General features: G+C 38.4%; 1 protein-coding gene across 1 annotated transcript in view; it reads right to left on the minus strand.

Moving 5' to 3' along the window:
* Positions 1-24,907, minus strand: part of LOC108701843 (lymphocyte antigen 75) — a 38,283-nt gene that overhangs the window by 6,158 nt on the left and 7,218 nt on the right. Inside the window, exons 7-28 of the mRNA XM_041576282.1 lie at positions 24,755-24,892; positions 24,447-24,632; positions 23,831-23,985; positions 22,463-22,570; positions 21,660-21,748; positions 21,409-21,575; positions 20,314-20,507; positions 19,990-20,132; positions 19,527-19,608; positions 17,016-17,087; positions 14,729-14,825; positions 13,072-13,107; positions 12,238-12,431; positions 11,123-11,181; positions 10,821-10,894; positions 9,218-9,360; positions 8,994-9,099; positions 7,874-8,034; positions 5,401-5,536; positions 3,436-3,662; positions 2,548-2,713; positions 1,685-1,849 (exon numbers count right to left, since the gene is read on the minus strand). Of these exons, the coding sequence (XP_041432216.1) occupies positions 1,685-1,849; positions 2,548-2,713; positions 3,436-3,662; positions 5,401-5,536; positions 7,874-8,034; positions 8,994-9,099; positions 9,218-9,360; positions 10,821-10,894; positions 11,123-11,181; positions 12,238-12,431; positions 13,072-13,107; positions 14,729-14,825; positions 17,016-17,087; positions 19,527-19,608; positions 19,990-20,132; positions 20,314-20,507; positions 21,409-21,575; positions 21,660-21,748; positions 22,463-22,570; positions 23,831-23,985; positions 24,447-24,632; positions 24,755-24,892 (2,898 nt within the window). The remainder of the gene's footprint in view (positions 1-1,684; positions 1,850-2,547; positions 2,714-3,435; positions 3,663-5,400; positions 5,537-7,873; positions 8,035-8,993; positions 9,100-9,217; positions 9,361-10,820; positions 10,895-11,122; positions 11,182-12,237; positions 12,432-13,071; positions 13,108-14,728; positions 14,826-17,015; positions 17,088-19,526; positions 19,609-19,989; positions 20,133-20,313; positions 20,508-21,408; positions 21,576-21,659; positions 21,749-22,462; positions 22,571-23,830; positions 23,986-24,446; positions 24,633-24,754; positions 24,893-24,907) is intronic.

Genomic DNA, 24,907 nt, shown 5'->3' on the forward strand with positions numbered 1-24,907 from the left:
AAATGCTTAATATCATTTTGCTTATCTCAGGGTACTTAGTGAGCTTAGCTCTGTGATTTCCAAACCTCTTTTCTTAATTTTTCAGGATTCATTGAGGTCTGGAATAGTGCAGAGAGACTGACGAATTGCTAATGTGGTGCCGTTATTCAAAAAGGGATCCTATTCTCGGCCTCAAAAACATGTATATAAATAAATGTTAATAATAATAATAATAATAGGCCAGTTAGTCAGACATCAGTTGTAGGAAAGCTTTTTCGATGGGTTAGTAAAGGATAAGATACTCATAATACTATGAGTTTGTGCCATCATGGTTTTAAACATAATAGATCTTGCCAGACTAACTTAATTTCTTTTTATGAGAAGGTAAGCAGGGACCTCGATTCTGGGATGGCAGTGGATGTGATTTACTTAGACTTTGCTAAAGCTTTTGATACAGTGCCACACAAAAGGTTACTGGTTAAATTAAGGAATGTTGGCCTGGAACATAGTATTTGTACCTGGATAGAGAACTGGCTAAAAGATAGACTACAAAGAGTGGTGGTAAATGGAACATTTTCCAATTGGACCAGTGTTGTTAGTGGAGTACCGCAGGGCTCTGTACTAGGTCCCTTGCTTTTCAACTTGTTTATTAATGACCTGGAGGTGGGCATTGAAAGTTCTGTTCCTATTTTTGCAGATACTAAATTGTGCAGAACTATAGGTTCCATGCAGGATGCTGCTACTTTGCAGAGTGATTTGTCTAAGTTGGGAAACTGGGCAGCAAACTGGAAAATGAGGTTCAATGTTGATAAATGCAAGGTTATGCACTTTGGGAAATTAATATAAATGCAAGTTATATACTAAATGGCAGTGTGTTGGGAGTTTCCTTAAATGAGAAGGATCTAGGGGTTTTTGTCGATAACAAGTTGTCTAATTCTGAGCAGTGTCATTCTGTGGCTACTAAAGCAAATAAAGTTCCGTCTTGCATAAAAAAGGGCATTAACTCAAGGGATGAAAACATAATTATGCCTCTTTATAGGTCCCTGGTAAGGCCTCATCTGGAGTATGCGGTGCAGTTTTGGGCTCCAGTCCTTAAGAGGGATATAAATGAGCTTGAGAAAGTGCAACTAAACTGGTTAGGGATGGAAGACTTAAATTATGAGGGTTGGGGTTGTTTTCTCTGGAAAAAAGGTGCTTGCGAGGGGATATGATTACACTTTACAAGTACATTAGAGGACATTATAGACAAATAGCAGGGGACCTTTTTACCCAAAAAGAGGATCACCGTACCAGAGGCCACCCCTTTAGACTAGAAGAGTAACTTTCATTCCAAGCAACGAAGGTGGTCAGGACAGTGAGGTTGTGGAATGCACTGCCGGGCGATGCTGTAATGGCTGATTCAGTTAATGGCTATAAGAGTGGGTTGGATGATTTTTTGGACAGACATAATATCAAGGGCTATTGTGATACTAAATTCTATAGTTAGTATAGATATTGGTATATATAATTTATGTGAAAATAGGAGGGGTGTATGTATGGATGCTGGGTTTTCATTTGAAGGTGTTGAATGATGGACTTTGTCTTTTTTCAACACAATTTAACTATGTAACTATCTGACTCATACATTATTGGCTTGCTACTTCCATTGTGAGTAAAGTGATTTAACAATTCACATGATATGTCTTTTAAAAGCAAGGTAACATACGGAGATCCCTGCAGACAAGAGGAGATTGTGTTTCATTCGAGGGCCACCTCTTATGGGTTGAAATAAAAGAATAGCAGCTGTTTTGGAAAGGTATCCATGGTGTGTCCTTAATTCTGTGAGGACAAGACACTGTGTGGTTCTGCCCTGGCTTTTTTGCTGAATCCTCTGAAAGATAAAATAAAGTGTTTTTTAATATTTCTTAATGTTAGCATCATGTATTCTCTAGTACTAAATTAACATCATTCTTACTAATTAATACACTGCAAAGTGGATTCATTCTGGTAACCTTTATATATTACAATAATGTTTACCCAGTTGTAGCCTAGTCAAACTGTATGTGCTTCTGTTAAAGGAGAGGGAAAGGTTATATAACTGGGAGTGTCAAACTGTTACCTGTTACCCTGGGCTGGTGATCCTCTTCTTCAACTGAAGGCCCTTACCACTATCTTATTACTTCTCCCAATCATCCTCTTCAGAGATTCTGTAGAGCTTATACACAGTACTAAAATGAGCAGTAAACATTCTGTACTGCACATGCCCTGACAATGAAGTTACACCTGAAGAAGAAGAATTTGGCATGGTGCTCCTCAAACAGTACCCAGGCTGGCAAATTTTTGAAAGCAGAGAAGCACCAGCCCAAGATATCAAGTTACAATATGAAATCACTGAGGGGTGCCTTCCCACCACAAGTGATTTTATCTTTTCTTGTCCTTTAATGCAGTTAGACTGCAAATGATAACCTGGATGAACAAAAAAATGACACGATTCTGGATGGCACAATGCAGCAGACTATAAAACATATGACTATTTTTTGACCCAGATATGTGAAGGTTTTACCCTCTTTGTAATAAAAAGCTTTATACCTGATACAACATAACAAAAGGCTCCCGGTATCTGACTATCACAGTTTTTTGTCTTCCAGAATCCATCAGTATCGATATAAACACACTTTTCATTCTCTTCTTCATCCTTAGACCATCGACTCACAGTCATGGGCTTCCCATCCTGCCACTGATAGTGTATTCCATCCTAACAATAATGGAATATAGTATTAATTATGCAGTTGTTTATTATTATTGCTTTACAAACTATTGCAAATTGTTAATCGATCTGAGGAGCTATCATACTGAAATTCTCAAAGCAGGAACAGGACAGCAAAACATATGGCTGCTCAAAAAGAGGACGAGTCTTGCACAAAGGGAATGTGAACACTGCTAGTTTTCTCAAATGTTGCTGGACTTCAATATTTAGCATATTCCAACATACAGTATTATGATAAAGCCATGTTGGGAGTTGTAGACTGGCAACATCAGAAATTGCTTCTTATGCCCTGGGCACAGGGAGAGTTGGCTCTGCTGCTTCTCGCATATGTTTTTTCTGCAGGCTGAGAGAAGTGGATCCTCTCCCTTCTGGTTAGCAATTTGGGTAACACTGAAAAATGTAAAGCTAATTACCTTCTCCACAGCAATATAAGGTAAATAGGAGCATGGGCCACATAATGTTTCCTGAAATATATGACCAGCTCTTTGGTTTAAGTGACGTTGAGAGTAAGGTTATTCTCCTGACACCATGCTTCCAGGAGTAAGGTAAACACTCATTATTCTCTGCATGTAACTATTTAGGCCTTTTAGTTAACATGGTGAGCATACTAGTGCATCTTTTTCTTGCTCATTCTGCATCATAAGCCACAATCATAAGCTCAGTGGATATGAGGTCAAAGGAAAGAGCTGGATCAAGAGGAAGACTCTTACCTGGTTGCTGGATAGTCCAATCCACATTCCATGGCCTAAGACACCAACTTTGAGAGCAAGGAAGGCAACGTGGTACTGATCTGTTATGCTGACTAGCTTCATGTCATACCGGCTACATTGTGTCAAGGCCTCATACCAAGTCATATTCTTTTGGATAATTTTGTATTTCTGGCCTTGATATTCAAAATCTTCAGGCACAACCATCTGAGTTTGTTTTTCAGGACTGGCTGTGAATTAATATCAGTTCATATTTCCATTACTAGACTAAACAGTAGACAATGACAAGAAATGCTCAAAGACAAAATACACCTATTTCAATGTATTGCTATGTATCTATTTATGTTTTTTCATATGAATTGATACTGCCATACTAAATGTACTAAAAAGAAAGGAAACCTTAAAGCTCCATGGAAACTAATGAGACATAGGTGCCCGTTTACTAAAGCATGTTAAAAATATTTGCACAATATATAGACATAATTTTCGCCAAATATGTTATCGCCAGTTTACTAACCTGTGATAAATATAAATTTGCAAATTTTCTTGTGAAGAATAATTGTTAGCCAGTTATCTCATTCGCTGAAAATAACGCAACGTATACATTAACGGCCGGTTTACTAAACAGTGAAATGTGCTACAGACAAAATTATGCCAGAATATTCGCGAAATTTTACCGCCACCTATGTAGTGCCGTTAAAGTATTTTTTCGCCAGAAAATTCTCAAAGCAGGAAATATCCCATAATATTTTTTTTTACCCATTATTCTTTGCTGACGAGAGAGATCTGTAGCTATTGCTGACAGGATGTTTTGGCTTCCGCTTCTATCTGTTACAACAGCAGTAGTTTCAGCTCAGAGGCGTATTATTGGCAGCGGGCATCACAGTCCAAGGATTCGTCAGCCTATATGCTTTTTTGGTTTCATTGTGATTGGCTACATTAAACTGTGCATTTCTATGAAGCAAAGAGATTGACTGGCATGATTTCTTGTTCATATGATTCTATTGGCAGAAGGGTTTATATGATGCAGACATGTTTGATTGGTGTCATGCTGGTAATGTTGCTGGATGGTATAATCATCAGTCAATAAAGTTTTGAAGATGCATTTCTGGCCATACATGTCACAGTAAAAATTGCCATAATAACCGCCATAAAACAAGACTATTTTATAGCATAAATATTAGCCAGAAAATTCGCAACTCGCTAAAATTACTGCTAACGTAAGCTTACGTAGTTACCGCAAGTGATCGCAATGACTTCTGAGTGCATCGCTGTTTAGTAAACTTAGTCACTGCGAATATTCTGGCGGAAAAATATTCGCAGTGATAACATGCGGAAACAAATTTACCCATTTTAGTAAACGGACCCTTCGATTATCATTTGAATATGAGATTTCCTTCTATAAACTTTCCTTCTATAAATAGATGCATGTTGCAGAGAAGCCATCAGATGTGAGGCCAATTTAACCCAGACAGAACTGGTATACTCCATTTGCAACATTAGAAGAATAACTGGTCAGGTTTTCTTGAAGACTGTGAAGAGTGATGCCTAGTGATGGGCGAATAAATTTACCAGACACAAATTTGTGACGAATTTAGCCGCAAGCAAATCAATTTGCAAAACTGCTGCGACAATTCGGCTGCAAAAATTCCACTGCATCAAAAATAAAATTGGAACACGTCAGAATTGTCACTCATGTCAAAACTGTCACGTGTCAAAATTATTCAGACGACCATTGACTTTAATGCATTTGGACCAAATAGTCGCGCGTATAAAAATTGTCGCTTGTGTCAAAATTATTATGATGCCTGTTAACTTCAATGCGTTTTGTAAATTTTTTGGCGAAGTGAAACGGCACAGATTCGCCCATCACTAGTGATGCCATAAATCTATTCCAAGTGTATTAAGCACAATAATTGGGTTACAATAATCCTTAGAAAAAAAATACATATTCGAAATAAAACAAACCTTTATATTTTTGACAGAGTGACAAATATTGATAATCCGAACAAGACATGTAATCCCATGTTCCAATAAATGCTGATTTAGGGTCATTGAGAATAAAGGCACACTGATAATACCTGTATGACTGCTTGTCATAAAGCTGAAAAAATGTAAAAAGGAAGAAATGGGAGATAAAGGGAAAGTATTATTATTATTATCCTTAAGAATCATAAAAAGAGAGGGAAATTTTCCCCTTTACTATAAACGGCCCATCTAGAATATGTTTTCTCTCAAGTGTTTAAAAGGGATATTAATGAAAAAGAGATAAGCGATTAAGCAGGTAAAGTTATAGAAGGTCTCGGTTATGAGGATAGGTTGGCCAAGTTAGTATGTTTTACACTATTGCTTGAGGGGACATTCAATTACTCTCATTCTTTATTAACCAATAGATCGTTCGGGGCATCAATTCAGAATAGAAATACAGAGGTTTAATCTCAAGGTTTGAAAAAGGGTTTTTACAGCAAAAAACTGAGAAGTTGCAGAATTCTCTCCTTTAAGTGTTTGTACTGGCAGATATGGTAGATAGCTTCAAGAGTTTGATGCCTTTTTAGTTAGTGAAATAATCTAAGGGTTTTTAGTAACTTCAGTTTTTTCGCCCCATTTAAGGCATATTGAAAATGGCTTTACATGAGGTCTTTTCTCTTTCCTGAATCTTGAATTGATAGTTGGACAGGTTGAAATGGGTAGTAAACCTGCTTCACTCCACTGCTCAACCAACCTTTACTTAGTTGTAGGAATGTCGCGGACTGTTCGCCCGCAAACTAATTCGCGCGAACATCGACCGTTCGCGTCCGCCGAATGTTCGCGAACGTTGCGCAACGTTCGCCAATTTGGGTTCGCCTTAGCTGGCGCTTTTTTTTGCCATTTCTCCCCCAGACCAGCAGATACATGGCAGCCAATCAGGAAGCTCTCCCTCCTGGACCACCCCCACACCCCCTGGACCACTCCCCTTCCATATATAAACTGAAGCCCTGCAGCGTTTTTTCATTCTGCCTGTGTGTGCTTGGAAGAGCTAGTGTAGGGAGAGAGCTGTTAGTGATTTGAGGGACAGTTGCTTTGCTGGCTAGTAATCTACTTGATACTGCTCTGTATTGTAGGGACAGAAGTCTGCAGGGATTTGAGGGACATTTTAGGTTAGGTAGCTTTGCTGGCTAGTAATGCCACCTAGCTGTGTGAGCTTGTTCACATTCTGTCTAAATAATAACAATAATAATTCCGTGTCCGTAAACACCACCTGAGTGACGTTTTTCAAGCAGCAATAATAATTTCCGTATCCACTACTGTATATGTTGACCTTGCAGGCATTGTTTGCCCAGTCTTTAACCAAGTGCCACCTAGCTGTGTGAGCTTTTTCACATTCCGTGTCCAGAAACACCACCTGAGTGACGTAGTGTGATTTCTGCCCTTTACAGCACAAAACGCAGCGCTGTGTCAACAATGGATTTTTCAGATACATTTTTGCCCTTGATCCCCCTCTGGCATGCCACTGTCCAGGTCGTTGCACCCTTTAAACAACTTTAAAATCATTTTTCTGGCCAGAAATGTCTTTTCTAGCTTTTAAAATTCGCCTTCCCATTGAAGTCTATGGGGTTCGCGACGTTCGCGAACCGTTCGCATTTTTGTCCGGACGTTCGCGAACATGTCCGCGAACATTTTTTCCGACGTTCGCTACATCCCTACTTAGTTGTTGCTGGACTACAAATCCCAGAATACCTTAACATATTATAAAGGTTAAGACATGCTGTGAGATGTCGTCCAATAACGTCAGCATTGTATTCTTAAAGTTATATTGCACAAAAAAACTTTTCCAAAACTTTTCCCCAAATATCCACAGGCAGTGACTGCTTCAGCTGATCTGTGTAAATCTGGCTCCCTGTTCTTTGTTCCTGCAACTGAAGTTGGAAGCTTTAAGTACAGTTTCCCAGCACTAAACCAGTCTGTCCTTTATTCCCATGTCTGGCCTCAGTGTAATAAAATGAAGCCAAAAATGTCATAATTATCTCTACATGTAAGATAACAGCAAGGTGCCTGCCATAGTGCTGGGAATCGACATTCTTATTATATATTCTTAAAGTTTTTGATCAGTCGAATCCTTATTGGTGAATTTTATTGCATCTATAATTACATTTTCTGGCAACTTCTGTAGAAAACAAGGTGCACTGTGGGACAGCATTACATTTGGGGTTACAAGCTGAACATGATGAATTTATGTCTTTTTTAAACCACCAACCATCTTCAAGGTCACTACAAAACTGTTATTGCATCTTGTAAACTAGATATGAACTACCCTACAAGAGCTTCAGATGCTGCTATACATCCCAGCTAAAGATGTTGGAAAGATCCTGGTACATTTAGTTCACCACGAGGGCCAAACAATATAAACAATTTTGTTTGGTCCAAAGAAAGTACAATGTGTACCGTAAAGGACAATACATACTTGGTGTGATGAAGAGGGATCCAAGCTGTGGAGAAGCGGATTAAAGTTTGTGTAGTTGACCTCCTGGTCATCAGTCCATTTAGGTTCGTTTTCATAGAAAGTAAACTTCAGGCCAATCCAAAATGCTGTAGTCATGTTTGGAAGCAGGGTCGTAATGAAATCTGAGACATTAAAAACAATATTTCATTAGGATGCACATAACATATGAGGATATAAAGAATGACAAATAGATTTTAAAACTGTTACCCATTGTTTGGAGAAATTATTCACCATTATTTTGCAATTAAGTTCAATCTGTTTGCCTATACTGAGGTGCTTTATAAAGAATTATCATTGATTATGTTGCCCATCAAGCATATCTTTGCCCAATTTGACCACAGAGGTGGTGGGCCAAATAGGGCTGATCTAATCATTTGGCTCCTGGGCTAACAAATGGATCACAATAGGGGCCTCTGCAGTCCATCAATTGTAACATGCAGTTCATGTGCTCCTAGGCCAACAGAATTTTCAACATTCCTGATAGAATACCTGGCCATCTCCAGGCCTTTATTTGAGCCTCATCTGAACCTTGACTCAGGTGGCAATGGGAGGCTAGTCACCAGGGGAGGCAAAAAGCTGCTTCTGGTAAGAGGCAAATTTCCAGAGCCCTCTGCATTGGTGATGTGGTCCCCCCTTTGACCCGCTCCGTCACTAAAGTTTTAAGCACAGTCCAGAAGTGTGGGGGGGTTGACATTGTCCATACATGGGCCAATGGGCCAATGAATTACCAACTCAGTTTAGGTTTATTTCAACCTATGTTTGACCAGCTTGCATCTCTTCTATATTAGTTGTCCTGTTGACACCCAATAAATGAATTTCAAGCCAAAAATCCATTCAAAAGCACTATGCCTTTCATCTAATGGACATGCAATCAGTTCACACATATTAATCACTATTCAAAGTGGTTTTACTTAGTACAGGCTTTGGTGTCACCAACCCACTGTTTAACCTAACTAGTTTAAGGTACTGCCTGTTTGTGGTCATGTTGGCTCACATTAGCAGAAATATGCATGCAAACCAGCCACAGTGGGGGATTCCCAAAATCTGAATCATAAAGATGTGTTTTTTGAAATGTAGTTACCTTGTTCAAGCTGGCTAGTGATAGTAGGAAGGGTTGCACCATATGAGCTGCACTCCACCATTGCATCAATATAAGTCATTAACTTTGGTTTCTTCTGTATAAAGCACTGCAAGAAGCAGAAGGAAGAATGAATCAACATTTGCCAGAAAAGAGAAATATTCTTCAGGTAATTGTGCAGACATCTATTTACATACATCTTTAGCTGTAATAATATGTGTGTTTACCTTGTCTCCTACGGTAAGCCAGTTTTTAGGGCAATCTCCTTTGAATGTGTTGTTTCTTGTAGAATTTCTTTCCAATAAGGTTAGGTTTCTGCTTTCACATATAAATGGCAGCTTTTGATTGCAGTCTATATCCTCGATGTAGCCTGTAAAACAGGTTTAATCACAGTACCAGCAGCATTTATTCCCTTTTATATTTTCAACAAAAATGTTTTGCCATGATTGAGTGACAATAGTAAACACTATCTTATGATCTCCCAATATGTCAATGCTGTTCCCTAAATTGCCCAGTGCTGCTAAACCATTTGTCAGTATGGCAATTAAACCCATATAAACCATATAAGTTCATAGCCCACAAATCAGACTGAAATTATTGAACCTTACAAATACAAACACATATTAGTGCTTGGACCAGCATAAAAATAGGATGTATGTACTTACTGTTAAATCCATGGTTAAATCCATATCTCTGCAGTCTACAAGGGTACACAGGAGACTAATGGGTTAAAGCTCCATCCTCCTAGAGGCAGGACACTTGGCAGACAGATAAAAGAGGGCATGTCAGGACTACTTTGGATTTACCCCTAGCACTTCCTCTTTAAGATCAGTTGTTACCAAAAAAATGGCCACAAGTAGAATGAACCAGAACAGGAGAACTATTTCAAGTGTGTAGAATATAATCGGGTGGGATATCCTGTGTCTCTTTGTTTACTGCAGAGAAATGGATTTAATCGTAAGTACATAAATCATGTGCAAAACATGTGCACGATTTCTGTGCCATCACTTCTGTGTTTTGTGGGCGACCACCAAAGACACATAAGACTTCAGTGGAGAACCCTCAGCTATTGACCTACTCTCCCATCCCGGTCCTGTACAGGAATTTGTTGTGCATAGACATGTTGTGTTATAGAGGGCTTCCCTCCATCAGGATAGTCAATTGGCCCTCGAGCTGTTTGCTGCTGCATTGGGGGGCTACCTGTCTGGATACAGGGATACCTGTCCCAAGTATGACTCTGACTGTCATCGCTAATTGCTGACAGAGAGGGATTCTTTCTTCCAGACTCATTGGATACTTCTCTGTCTAACCTTCTGTTGACAGGACACTTGAAAAAAATGATCTTAAAGAGGAAGTGCTATGTGTAAAGCTGGAGTTGTCCTGTCATGCCCTCTTTCATCTGTCTGTCAAGTGTTCTGCCTCCTGGAGGATGAAGCTTTATCCCATTGGCTTCCTGTGTCCCCTGAAGATGTCAGAGAAAGTATTAGTGTGCTGGTGTTCCAATGGCCTTTTGATTCATGCCACCCTTAATTTACTGATAATATCAATAGGTGTTGGCAGCAACAACAGTTAATGTATCTTAGTCCATAGAGAGAAAACTGTTACATGGGTGATTTCCGTTGGTGCTTAATATTCCCCTGTGAAATTGCCCTTTAGTGGAAATAAATATAAGGTATATATATAAATATAATATAAGGTATAAGAGTGGATAGCAGCTAGTGACCACCTGTTTGACAAACACCTGATTAGTCACTATGGGTTTCAAGACTTTATTACATTACTACTATAGAAATCTTTCTGTAGCCATTTTATTTCAATTTTATACTGTACCTTTCATCCAACTATGTGCAGAAAGAAACCAGCAATCCTTTACTCGTCGGGTACCAAATAAATATCTCAGAAGCCTGATTGAATAGAACAGATCTCATGAGAGACAAGGACAGACACAGATTTTCACCAACACATTCAGTGCAAACTGCCTGAATATTATATTAAACCCTTAACAGTTGCTAACTTCGTTGTCCTACCAGGGGCATATACCTGAGCCAGGACAGAGAATCTAAATCTAATCTTCAGAATCTAAATCTAATCTTCAGTATAAACAAAGTGTTTTTAATTGAATTAATACATACCAGGAAGCGTCATTCACCTCAAGAAGTGACACCCACCAGTTTTGTGTAAAAGGGAATATCTAGAAAAAAAAATAATTTTGATTGTCAGTTTAGCACTATAATTAAACATCAGAAGGGCAAACATAAGGGAAATAAAAGTTAAATTACAATATTACATTTACAAAAGTGACATTAGTTAAATTAGTTACATAAGTTAAATTACATTGCAGGCACTGAGTCAGCCAATGTTGACCATTTTCTGACTAGCCGATATTACTCCACATGTATAATATAGACATGGCCAGCATTAGCCCCCCATAGCCATGATTTCAACACACATAGTGATATTTTCGAGTAGAGCAATATGGGCAAAATGTATTGCATAAGCAGTGACAACACTACGGGGCAAATTCATCAAGAGTCGAATATCGAGGGTTAATTAACCCTCGATATTCGACTGGGGAATGAAAATCCTTCGACTTCGAATATCGAAGTCGAAGGATTTTGCGCAAATAGTTCGATCGAACGACTGAAGGAATAATCGTTCGAAGGATTTTAATCCAACGATCGAAGGATTATCCTTTGACCAAAAAAAGTTAGCCAAGCCTATGGGGACCTTCCCCATAGGCTAACATTGAGCTCGGTAGCTTTTAGGTGGCGAACTAGGGGGTCGAAGTTTTTTCTTAAAGAGACAGTACTTCGACTATCGAATGGACGAATAGTCGAACGATTTTTAGTTCGAATCATTCGATTTGAAGTCGAAGTCGTAGTCGAAGGTCGAAGTAGCCCATTCGATGGTCGAAGTAGTCAAAAAAACACTTCGAAATTCGAAGTTTTTTTTCTTCTATTCCTTCACTCGAAATTAATGAATGGGCCCCTACCTGTCCTAGCTACATTAGTAAACTGCCCCACTTGTTCTAAACCAGTAGCAAATAAGGCATATCTTTTTTATTATTGCTTGTATTTCTAAAGTGATGATCTGGTCACCATGAGATATATAAGTTTACTCTTTTACATCTATGACTTTGTACCCATGAGCCCACTACTTGGGGTGCACTTTAGTTCCGCCACACAGCAACACAACTGATTTCACTCAGCTCCACTGGAATGAATGCCAAATATCTCACATGTTTTACCTTTTTCACTTCTGACAAATGTTTCAGTTGTAGTTGGATGCTTTCAAGCTCATTTTCAAACTGCACAGAGGCCAATGTACTGCCATTGTTGGAACAATATAACTGGGCTTCCTTGTAATTGAGGAGAGGGTCATATATAAACCAGAACTGAGCTTCTGCAGTTACTACAGTAGGATGATGGCTACTCTTCCACCCTAAATGGAACAGAGATGATTAACAGAAATGTATTAATGCCTTTTATTTATCACTCAAATGATACAGCTAAATAACTTGAGAGACATAACTTTAATGTCTCTGACTGAAAACTCTTTAACATTCAATTGCAAAAAAATATACTTATACAAACAGGAAAAAAAGAGAAACATGGCATTAAGGCTCTCAAACTTATACTGGTGACTGTCACATATGGCTGTTCGTCTGTCTCTGAAAACTGCAAAGTGTGTGAATGATTAAGCTCTATACACTCCATATTATACACTGATCTGTGTTCATAAAATTTAATCTGGCACCCAAGCCAGCCATTATTGCTGCATCTAAGAGGTGCCACTAACCAACATGTATGTAAAAGGGAGCTGTTCATTTTAAATTATTACATCAGTGCTAGGTCCTTTTAATAGTGATTCTACACATCCCTGTAAAAATGTTGATGTAAAGCTTGAATGAGTGAATCTACCGAATACTGTTCAGCCAGCCAGTCAAAGTTCCCTGCATGCAGCTGGACTTTGTTAAGGGACCAGACAAGGCACAATGTACAGTCATTAACACTGTCTATATACAAATGGAAAATAAAAAAGAAGGTTTAGTTTAATACCATCTGAGAAATGGAATGGTTACCTGGTATATACCATTCAGGTATCGTCAATGGGATTCCTAGAATATTAAAAGAGTGTATTTAACTTGTTTGAGAAAGGTATAGAAAGCAAAAGAAAGGAAAAATGCACACTGATCAGCTAGAAATATCACATAAATGATTGAGCATAAACAATGATACATTTCTATTACATATACAGCACAATTTACATGGTAACATAGTAAGTTAGGTTGAAAAAAGACACAGGTCCATCGAGTTCAACCTTTTAACTTTTTTTAACCTGCCTAACTGCCAGTTGATCCAGAGGAAGGCAAAAAAACCCACCTGAAGCCTCTCAAATTTGCCTCAGAGGGGGAAAAAATTCCTTCCTGACTCCAAAATGACAATCGGACTAGTCCCTGGATCAACTTGTACTATGAGCTATCTCCCAATAACCCTGTATTCCCTCACTTGCTAAAAAGCCATCCAACCCCTTCTTAAAGCTATCTACTGTATCAGCATGTACAACTGATTCAGGGAGAGAATTCCACATCTTCACAGCTCTCACTGTAAAAAAACCCTTCCGAATATTTAGGCAGAACCTCATTTCTTCTAATCAGAATGGGTGACCTTGTGTCAGCTTGGAAATACCTTCTGGTAAATAAAGCATTAAAGAGATTATTATATGTTCCCCTTATATATTTATACATAGTTATTATATCACCCCTTAAGCGCCTCTTCTCCAGCGTGAACATCCCCAATTTGGCCAGTCTTTCCTCATAGCTAAGATTTTCCATAGCTTTTACCAGCTTAGTTGCCCTTCTCTGTACCCTCTCTAATACAATAATGTCCTGTTTGAGTGATGGAGACCAAAACTGTACGGTATATTCTAGGTGGGCCCTTACCAGTGCTCTATAAAGTGGAAGAATGACCGATTCCTGTTGTGAATATATGCCCCTTTTAATACAGCTCAAGACCTTATTTACCCTTGATGCTGCTGACTGGCATTGCTTGCTAAAGCCAAGTTTATCATCTACAAGGACTCCAAGGTCCTTTTCCATAATGGATGTGCCTAGTGCTGTCCCATAAACTGTAGGCAGCTAAAACTCAGTATGCAAAAAAGCCAATCTGCATATTCCATGATTAAGCCAAATATTGTTAAGGTGTAGCAGCTGTAAAGGTTGTACTCAGGACCAAGAAGGAAGCTGCTATGCCGATCAGCATGCAAAAGTTCAATTTGTGGTACACAAGGGGTTAACACAGTTCAAGGTCAAGAACCAGGCAAAGAGTCAAGGCCAGGTAGCAATCAGCGTAGACAGGAACAAGGCAAAAAGGTCAGAATCCAAGAATCAGTCAGTAGAGAATTATAGCGCACCCTGGAACATTCATGCGTATAACCTATATTCCAGCATTGAACCCGCGACTCTGGCATTCTTTTATTTAAAATTTGGCGTCAAACTATGCTCTATGACACACCAGCGCACTGATATCCTCTCTTCTTCTGCAAAAGAAGAGAGGAGCACCATCGGGCACTCCTAACAGTTACTTTGTCCAGTTGCCAAATAAGTGGCCCTTTGCCTGGCTTGGATGTGCGTGGAGAGTGGAGAGTTCAGATTAACCCTGCCAATGGTACAGCTGCAAGTGCACTCCCCCTATACTTATGCCTATACTGCAGTTATTTATACAGTAAATCAACCTTACCTTTAGGAACCTGGCACACCCACTCAAAAGTGACATCGCAGTGGAATGATCTAATTTTATTCTCTTGTCTGTTCATCCACCTTTCAAAGTATGGAGTCTAATACACAATAGAAAAAAAATCTGTTTAATATAAATAATTTTTTTAATAAAATCTGTTATATTGTAGCTGATTAGGGGCACACTTTTTTATTTTATTTTGTATTTATAGTATATATTTATATATATATATATATATATATATATATATATATATATATATATATATATATATATATATATATATATATATATATATAGTGAATAAAGTACCCCCTTTTGTAAAATATAGGGATATTATAAGTTACCGAGGAGTTTCATGACCATATAAAAACACGAGGCCGAAGGCCGAGTGTTTTTATACAGGTCATGGAACTCCGAGGTAACTTCTAATATCCTCATATTTTACAACTGGGGGTTCTTTATTTATTATAATACACAAATTTCAATGAGTCATGTGACAGAAATTACATCAGAACTCACCGTTTATAACTGATGACATCAGAACTCACCGTTTATAAGGATATAATTTACAGGATATTCATGGCTTTTGTGTATTATCATTTAAAATTCCGAGGTGCCATATATCTATTTATAATATACAAGAGCTATGAATTTCCTGTAAATGATATATGATGTCACCAGTTATAATCAGTGCTTACTGATTTCATTTCTGTCATGAGACTCAATAAAATGAATATATTATATAATAAATAAAGTACCAGCTGTAAGGCTCAACATATATACTCATGCTTGTTTAGTACATATATACTCTTATTTGCTTACACGTATATATACTCATGCTCATGTTAAAGGGATACTGTCATGGGAAAAAAAATTTTTTTCAAAATGAATTAGTTAATAGTGCTGCTCCAGCAGAATTTTGCACTGAAATCCATTTCTCAAAAGAGCAAACAGATTTTTTTATATTCAATTTTGAAATCTGACATGGGGCTAGACATTTTGTCAATTTCCCAGCTACCCCTGGTCATGTGACTTGTGCCTGCACTTTAGGAGGGAAATGCTTTCTGGCAGGCTGCTGTTTTTCCTTCTCAATGTAACTGAATGTGTCTCAGTGGGACATGGGTTTTTACTATTGAGTGCTGTTCTTAGATCTACCAGGCAGCTGTTATCTTGTGTTAGGGAGCTGTTATCTGGTTACCTTCCCATTGTTCTTTTGTTTGGCTGCTGGGGAGGAAAAGGGAGGGGGTGATATCACTCCAACTTGCAGTACAGCAGTAAAGAGTGATTGAAGTTTATCAGAGCACAAGTCGCATGACTTGGGGCAGCTGGGAAATTGACAATATGTCTAGCCCCGTGTCAGATTTCAGAATTGAATATAAAAAAATCTGTTTGCTCTTTTGAGAAATGGATTTCAGTGCAGAATTCTGCTGGAGCAGCACTATTAACTGATTCATTTTGAAAAATTTTTTTTTTCCCATGACAGTATCCCTTTAAATTGCTCATGGCACAGAAAGTGTCTGTATTTTAATCTTGTTTGATCTAGCTTGAAACAGTTTCGTTTCTCTCTAGCCTGAACTAGTTTCCTTTCCTCTATCTTTAATTGGCCCCCACACATCCTGTGTGTGTAACGGTGCAATGATAAGGGTATATAAAGTTTTGCTTTCCTATGAGTAAATGAGACAAGATTGAACTTTGAACCCAGTTGAGTGTTCCTTGTTCCCCAGATCTCACACCCTGGCTGGAGTCCTCCCAGTCAGCCACACATAACACATAGTGGTGCAGAACTCTTACACCAGCTGTTGTAAAATATCAGGATATTAGAAGTCACCTCTGAGTTCCATACCTTCACCCTTGTACTTGTATATGGTCATTGAACTCCTCAGCTCAGTGACTTATAATATCCTTATATTTTATAATAGGGGGTACTTTATTTACTATATAAAATACCAACATCTTATCATACTCATACCGATAGTATATATTTATATGTGTATGTATGTATGTGCGTGCATGCTCACATACTCCCAACCAATAAAGTTAACTCGTGAACTCTCTGGTGTACCCCTGTGCTGTGTACCCCTGTGCTAACTGGCTAACAACAGAGGCCGATGCAGGCCTGCCTGGAGAGGACCATATGAACGTGCTGACGCTGTCCAAATCCGTTTTTCAAACCTGCATGAAATATATCTGGCTGATTTTTGGTAAAATATCTGTTGGTGAAGGCTGTGGGGAAGGGCGCATGCATGGGCATATGAGTAGTCAAACAGAGTTAATATCAACAACGAACCTCAATGGCAACGCAGTCTTTGAGATCATGATCATCTTCATTAAAACCCAATGGCAAGACAGCATCAGAGACCTTGGAATAAAACATGCTGTCAATTTATGGCTCCTGAAACTTAAAGGGTTTGTTCACCTTTAAGTTAACTTTTAGTATGATGTAGAGAGTGATATTCTGGGAAAATATGCAATTGGTCTTCATTTTTTATTATTTGTAGTTTTTGAGTTATTTCGCTTTTTATTCAGCAGCTCTCCAGTTTACAGTGTCAGCAATCTGGTTGCTAGGGTCAAATTTACCCTAGCAACCATACATCGATTTGAATGAGAATATGAAATATTAATAGGGGAGGGTCGAAACAGAAAGATGAGTAATAAAAAGTAGCAATAGCAATACATGTGTAGTTTTAGAGGGGATTTGTTTTTAGAGGGGTCAGTGACCCCCTTTTGAAAGCTAGAAAGAGTCAGGATAAGAAGGCAAATTATTCATAAACTATGAACAAAAAATGACGAAGACCAATTTAAAAGTTGCTTAGAATTGGCCATTCTATAACATACTAAGAGTTAAACTGAAGGCGAACCACCCCTTTAAAAACAATAATGTGCTTGGATTATGACACTGGTATCTTCTGTGCATGTGCCCTGTATATTTAAGCATGGAACAGCAAAGATTCATTGGTAAGTGTTCTTTCTTTACTGAAGTTTGGAAGCTTCTGCAAGTTTTTATTTTTGCTGCCTCCTTGTCTGATCCTGGTTATTGGTTTTTCACCGCCTGTCCTGACATCTGCCTGGCCCTAACCACTAATACTTTGCTGCCTTTCCTGACCTCGACATGTCCTTGACTACCGATACTTTGCTGCCTGTCCTGACCTCAGCCTGTTCCTGACCATTGATACTGCCCTGCCTGTCTCAATCTCTGGTCTGCCTTGACCTCAAACAGTGCAATTATTTCACACTCCTGCCTATTCATACTTCACCTCCCCTGTTCCCAACTCCAGGGGTGTTGTGTGGTAGAATCTGAGGGCATTGCTTAGTTGTCTGATTCTGGAAGAAATAGTTTTTGCATTAATCCCGACCCAAGAGGTTTACTGTTGCTTTTAGACTATTACAACACCAGGGAAAATATTCTCATACACTCGATAAGGTTGAGGTCCCTTTACGAGTTTCAGAGTTAGGCCCTTCTGCTGTCAGTTGGGGTAAATAATTATATCACAAGCTCTGACAGACAGGGGAACTGCAGTCTAACACACAGGGCTAAATCAATTTATTGATCGTGTAATATTGGCAGTATTTACCAACGAAAGATGAAAGAAACAAGCACAGATCAGTACCATAATAACATAAACTTGAGCTGAGTTTGTAAAGGCTGATCTGACTGGCTTTACAAATTACATACATAAGGTTGGTCTCTGGGCAAAGAAATAAACATTAGTAACATCTAGCTGTCAGTTTGCTCAAAAGCTGGAGGACAGGACAGGTTGGCTATCTATAATTTGAATTCCAAGAGTATGAAAAAACTCTATGGCAAATGTCAGTGGGTTGGGCTGCAGAAAATAGGAATATAGGGCTGGTAGTGGATATCTATTGAGTATGCCAGTTGGGGAGGGGTTTTGTAGACCATGGGTTGCGTCTTGTAAAACATTTTGCAATACTTTTCTTAAATCCACGTGTGTTGGAGGTGTACAGGTCAGGTTTGGGTGTGGGTCTACCCACAGATGAGGAAAACTGGTCAGCTTTCAGGTTTAAAATATTAGAAGCACTTGTTCACCTTTAAATTAGCTTTTATTATTATGTAGAGCATGACGTTCTAGGACAAGTTGAAATTGGGTTTTTATTTTTTATTATTTTTGTATTAAAAAAAAAAAAAAACTAGAAATAGCAATACATTTCTAGTCTTAAATAGAATTTGCTTTTATATGGGGTATTTGACAATGGGCAATTGAATAGTTGAAGTTGAATAGAATTAGCCATTGTATAACATAATACATTTAACTTAAGGGTGAGGCAGATATAAGGTCTGTAGGAAAGGCATCACCAACAATGGGGGCTGATTTATGAATCACAGCTGCGGCGACTCACAGCAACCATAGCTTATGATAGCTATGGGCTTATTGCAGTGATCGCATTGATATGTGTGTGGCTAATATTCTCATTTCTGCAATGGGTTGTCTGAGGTTAATACCTGTATGCTTATTATACATTTTCTAAAGTGATTTTACTGTTATATCTGGGAAATTATGGCTTAACTGAGTGTCTAAATTTGGGGGCTAAAAGCTTCACTTTCACCTTAGATGCCATATTTTGTTGACCTGCTCATCTGTGTACATGGTGGGGATGGCATTGTGGTGGTAGCTGGTGGTGGTAGCTGGAACGCAGGTAATTGTGGGACACAATAGCAAGTGTGCTTATGTGTTTGTATAGCCTGACACTGCAGTTATTAGTTGTCATTCTTAAAAGTGCATGGTTATATAATTGGGGAAAATATAAAGCTTTTACCTGCACATGAAATACATTAACTTACTGGTCGTTCATCACTCCACTGCCAGCTTCCTTGAAGTTTTGGGTTTCTTTTATTTAACCCAATCCAGATCCAAGGATATTTACTGGAATGAAAATGAATATATCATATTAAGACTAATCTTATCGTTATATGGTCACAGAACTACTTAATTCCCCTATCTTCTAGGCTCATGTTAGTTACCTGAACTCTGGGACTGACTATTATATACAATATAAAATGAATGATACAAGGCTAATGGCAGAAATCCTGGCAGGTACATTATTGCTGACACTCAAAAGATTGCCAAACAAGATCAGAAGATGGGGACTACTTTAGACTTTATGCTTTTTTTGTACTAGTGTATCTGTCCATCTGTATTGTTTTGCTAAATTGGTTTTGTTAAAAGCACAGTTTTCCTAACCATGTTTGTAATACAGTATGCATTTTATGGCCCATGAAGAGCAAATAATATGACCAAGATTACCTTGTTGCTGACGATAAGAAAGCAGCAAATGTTTCTGTTTCCTTCTCATGAGTAAAGCTGGGAAGGTGTCCTCCAAATTCTTCACAAAATCCTTCAGCTTCCTCCCAGGTCCTTTTCCTTAATATTCTTTCATTTGTGAACAGCTGTATGAAAAATACAACTGAAAAATAGTTCTGTATATGTTAAATCCTTTGTTCTGGTTAGCTATGTGTACAGGTCCTCTTGTATTAGGGTGTCTGCCTATATTCTTAGTTTGTTGATCAAAAAAGAATTCAAGAATATGTTAGGAAACAGGTAGAAAGAAAGCAAATGAATGGTGCTTACTTTGTAGCAGAACAAATCAGATGCAGAATACCAGCCCTCCGGACATGTTTCCATGGGTTTTGGCCTAATGTCTGGCTTGGCAGATCCAATTCGTCTTTTGCAGATGGATTGAGCTTTAAAGTTTTTACAATCTTTGACTTCCCATTTACCAAGAGATGACCCAGTTCCCATTGCAATGCATCCACCACGTGAGGCTTAAACATAAAACAACCCAAAGAGAATTATTTCAGAATATAAAATAAACTAAATCAACAATAACTAAATCAACACACAAAATGCTACTTTTTATTGGAGAGCCTAAAAGGTGGTGGTCTGCCAGTGGATCGTGAGTTGTCAAACAGTAAATCAGGGCAGTTCAGTTTGGATGTGATTTGCAGCTAACATTTTCAGTTGCATTAGCAGAGTGATAATGACATTTGCATGTGATTCTTTTCTGCATGTCCACTGCCTGCCTTATTGACCTAACATACTGTGGAAAACTTGGAATTAGCACCACATTCAGATGTTGGCTCCAGGGTTCCCCAGAATCAAAAGGTGCACATGTGCCTGATTCAGGACTGATGGACATAATTGTTGTTTATCGTATGGTGCAAAGAGCATGCTTGGATGCACGTACCTTAGATTAACTGCATCAATATATGCACTTGCATCCAATTCAACACCACACTTATATCTGCTTTAGTAAATGACCCCTTATCTATTTTTTCTCAGCAGATTTCAATAAAGCTACATTTTTTATGCCAGTGTCACTTTTGGGGTGGTAGATAACTTTGTTAGCAGTAGACCCCAAGCCAATAATGTCTTGGAATCTTAGCTTCAAATTGCTATAACAATTTCTTAATAATGCCAAAGTTACTAGTAACACCTTTTTAACAGGTCTAGGAAGCTTACCACATAGCATATAAAGTACATAGTGATGGGCGAATCTGACCCAAAAACTTGCAATACATCAAAAAATGTACCAAATGCATTGAAGTCAATGGGCGACAATTTTTTTTTTGACGCACAACTATTTTTTTCACCCATTGAAGTCTATGCGTGTCTTTTTCACGGCTAAACCTAGTGAAAAACTTTGCTTATCACTACATCTTTTACCTGGCTCAAGAACATTCCAGTTAGAGTAGGTCATGTCCTGTTTCCCATCTGCTGTTTCCCACCAATAGTCTCCTGTTTGGTTTCTATCTCTTAAGCTTGTCCAGAAATATTTCCCATTCAGTTTCTTTTGGTTTTTCATTAGGTAATTAAGGAATTCCTGTTCAAATCTAACAATAAATTATATATATATTAAATAAAATATTGAGCAATTTATAGAGGTAATGATAGCAGTGATCATTGATGAACTTTACTTGTTGGTCACTGTGAGATTGCATTTTGCTCCAAATGGCACTTCTTCTGTGTCAACCAAATAGCAGGAATCACCGTGTCTTACCCAGTTCTAATGAAATGAATGACATTGATATCAGGGAGGCGATATTTAGGAATAGATTAGAAGCAATACATTAATTACTGACAACATATCAAGATTTCTATCCTTGTCCTGAGTGCACACAGTTAGGGTTGTAAGGTTTTTTAGTAAAGAATTACATGGCTAGCAGTCTTATGAATAAAACATACTTATTACAAGTGAGAGGAAGTTTTAAGTAAAGTACCACAAGGCTTACTTTGGGCTCATTCTTCTTATTTTATTAAAGGAACGCTAACCTTAAAACATACTTGATGAATTGTGTACAATATAAGGACAGAAGAAAGGTTATTGTGATATTGGCACACACTGCCACTTCCCTTTTCTACAATGTGAGACACTTTAAATGAAAATTAAAATATATGCTGCCTCAACTGTACTTATTTTTCTATGGTCAAAATGACCAACCCACTTATTTCAGTTAGACCCCTGTGCCATACAAACCAAAGAATATTGAAATAAGTGGACCCCATACAAATGTTACTTGAATGTTATGCAATACTCTTTACTGACTTCTTATAAGGAGCAATGGTGTAGTAGGAAGTTAGGGATGATCTGGGCAATGCAGAATGGGCGAGCGTTATATCAGTGACACAATTGTGAAAGCAGGAAAGATATCATCTTGCAAATCCTTAAAAACAAACAACCAAAGTATTCAAGTGAAAGAATAATAACCTAGAAACTTACTGTATCATTTTGGCATCCCTTGTCAGTTTTGGTGTCATTAATCTCACCCTTTTTCTTACAGATATATTTGAATTCTTCTTTACAGGATTTAACGTGCCAGCGTCCAGACTATTGGAGGCAAACAAATGTAATGTAACCACTGTGCATTTCCTACTTAACACTTTCATTGCCGTATTGGTACGGAAAAATAATGTTCGAATCCCTTCTCCCAGTATTCGGGTAGAATATGCATCGGCTCAAAGCATCCTAGGAGTTGTAGTTCAGCAGAAATTGTAGAGCCATAGCAAGGGTTGAAGTACCCTACTAATCCCTACCAATTACAATATAAAGGATAATGACGCCTCAATGTTAATTATGAGGATATCATAAGTAACCAAGGACTTCCATAACCATTTTACATAGGTCTCTGAACTCTAAGGTGACTTGTAGGGGCACATTTACTAAGAGTCGAATTTCGAGGGTTAATAAACCCTCAAATTCGACCCTCAAAGTAAAATCCTATGAATTCAAATGATTTACCGCAAATCCTACGATCAAATTTCTTCGATCAAAAAAACCTTAGAAAACTGATGGGGAAGGTCCCCATAGGCTAACATTGTACCTCGGTAGGTTTAAACTGGCAAAGTATGTAGTCAAAGTATTTTTTAAAGAGACAGTACTTCGACTATCGAATGGTCGAATAGTCGAACGATTTTTAGTTAGAATCGTTCGAATCAAAGTCATAGTCGAAAGTTGTAGTAGCCTATTCGATGGTTGAAGTACCCAAAAAAATACTTCAAAATTCGAAGGTTTTTTACTTCGAATCCTTCACTCGAGCTTAGTAAATGTGCCCCGTAATATGCTTATATTTGGAGGCAGATTTACATAGGATCGAATATCGAGGGTTAATTAACCCTCGATATTTGACTGCCGAATGTATATCCTCCGACTTCGAATATTGAAGTCGAAGGATTTACCGCAAATAGTTTGATCGAACTTCCCCATAGGCTAACCTTCCCCATAGGCTAACATGGCACCTTGGTAAGTTTTAAGTGGCGAAGTAGGGGTCGCAGTTTTTTTTAAAGAGACAGTACTTCGACTATCGAATTGTCGAATAGTCAAACGATTTTTAGTTCGAATCATTCAATTCGAAGTCGTAGTCGAAGGTCGAAGTAGCCAATTCGATGGTCGAAGTAGCCAAAAAAATCATTCGAAATTCGAAGTTTTTTTTTATTCCATTCCTTCACTCGAGCTAAGTAAATGGGCCCCCTAGGAGTATGGTATACACTGAGCTTTTATGCAAACAGATGCATTTTGGTGCAAAGTAGCAAACAGATGCATTTTGGTGCAAAGTAGCAAACAGATGCATTTTTGAGACATGCTGATTACCTTTCCTGAGAAAGAGACACAATGAGTAATGGAGTTGAAGATAGTAGTTGGTTCATTACGATCCCAGTAAGTAAAGTCTGTTTTTGTCCCATCAGACCATTCAAAGAACACTGGGGAAGCTTCATTTTTAAGCCCTGACCAAATATCTTCACTTTCTGAAAAATAAGAAATACTTTTATGTATCGGTTCTTGTAGACACAGGCCCACCCAGACCATCATTGGCAAATATGAAATTGCTATTTAAGGATCCCCTGGCAGCAGGTCGGGCTGTTGTATAAGTTACAAGAAATATCACATAGCATCCCTGTGGGTTTTGGTCAGGTTCCACTAATAATGAGACAGTCAAATAACACCAAGATGGGAGGTAACAGGTTGTACCAGTTGGCACCCCCTATCTAGCTGGATATGTAAAAGAGAAGTTCACTGGGCCAAGGCGGGTCATACAGTATATGCTGGGAAACATGGTCTGCAACTTCTTGTAATCACAGCACAGAACAACATGTGAATATGAATAACCAACGTAGCATGGGGCTGTTTTATCGTTGAGTTAGTTGGTATTTCTTCTGTAATATACTCAAAAGTGATCATTCATGTGGCAGTGCAATGCTGAACATACCGTCCTGAAATGTTGTCACCACCATTTCTATATCTGCCAAGGAATGCATGCTGATAAGATCCGCTCCTTGCTTCTTGCAAGACGGCTCAGCATTGTTCCACTTGCTCGGTGAATGCAACATATAACAAAACCCATTATATGGAATCCACCCTGACTCACACTGGGTATCAGAATAGTACCAGTCACCTAAAATACAAGCAACAGATTATCACTGGTAACTTGCAATGGAGTAGCAGTTCTGCATGCAGCTGTTCTGTGGTAACATTGTGGCTGTAGAGTATTGATTTCTTGTAATGTAAATATTGTACCTTTACTTTCTGTGTTCCTCAGGTCTTTCTTGCATATATACGGCAAAGATTTTTCACAGTGAATATTTTCCATTCGCCCAGTGTCTGTATTCAGTATAGCGCAGACTTTATCATCCAGCAGTGAAAAGCTGGCTCTGTCTGCATATGATAAAG

The sequence above is a fragment of the Xenopus laevis genome, chromosome 9_10L, assembly GCF_017654675.1.
Source record: "Xenopus laevis strain J_2021 chromosome 9_10L, Xenopus_laevis_v10.1, whole genome shotgun sequence".
Lineage (NCBI taxonomy): Eukaryota > Metazoa > Chordata > Amphibia > Anura > Pipidae > Xenopus > Xenopus laevis.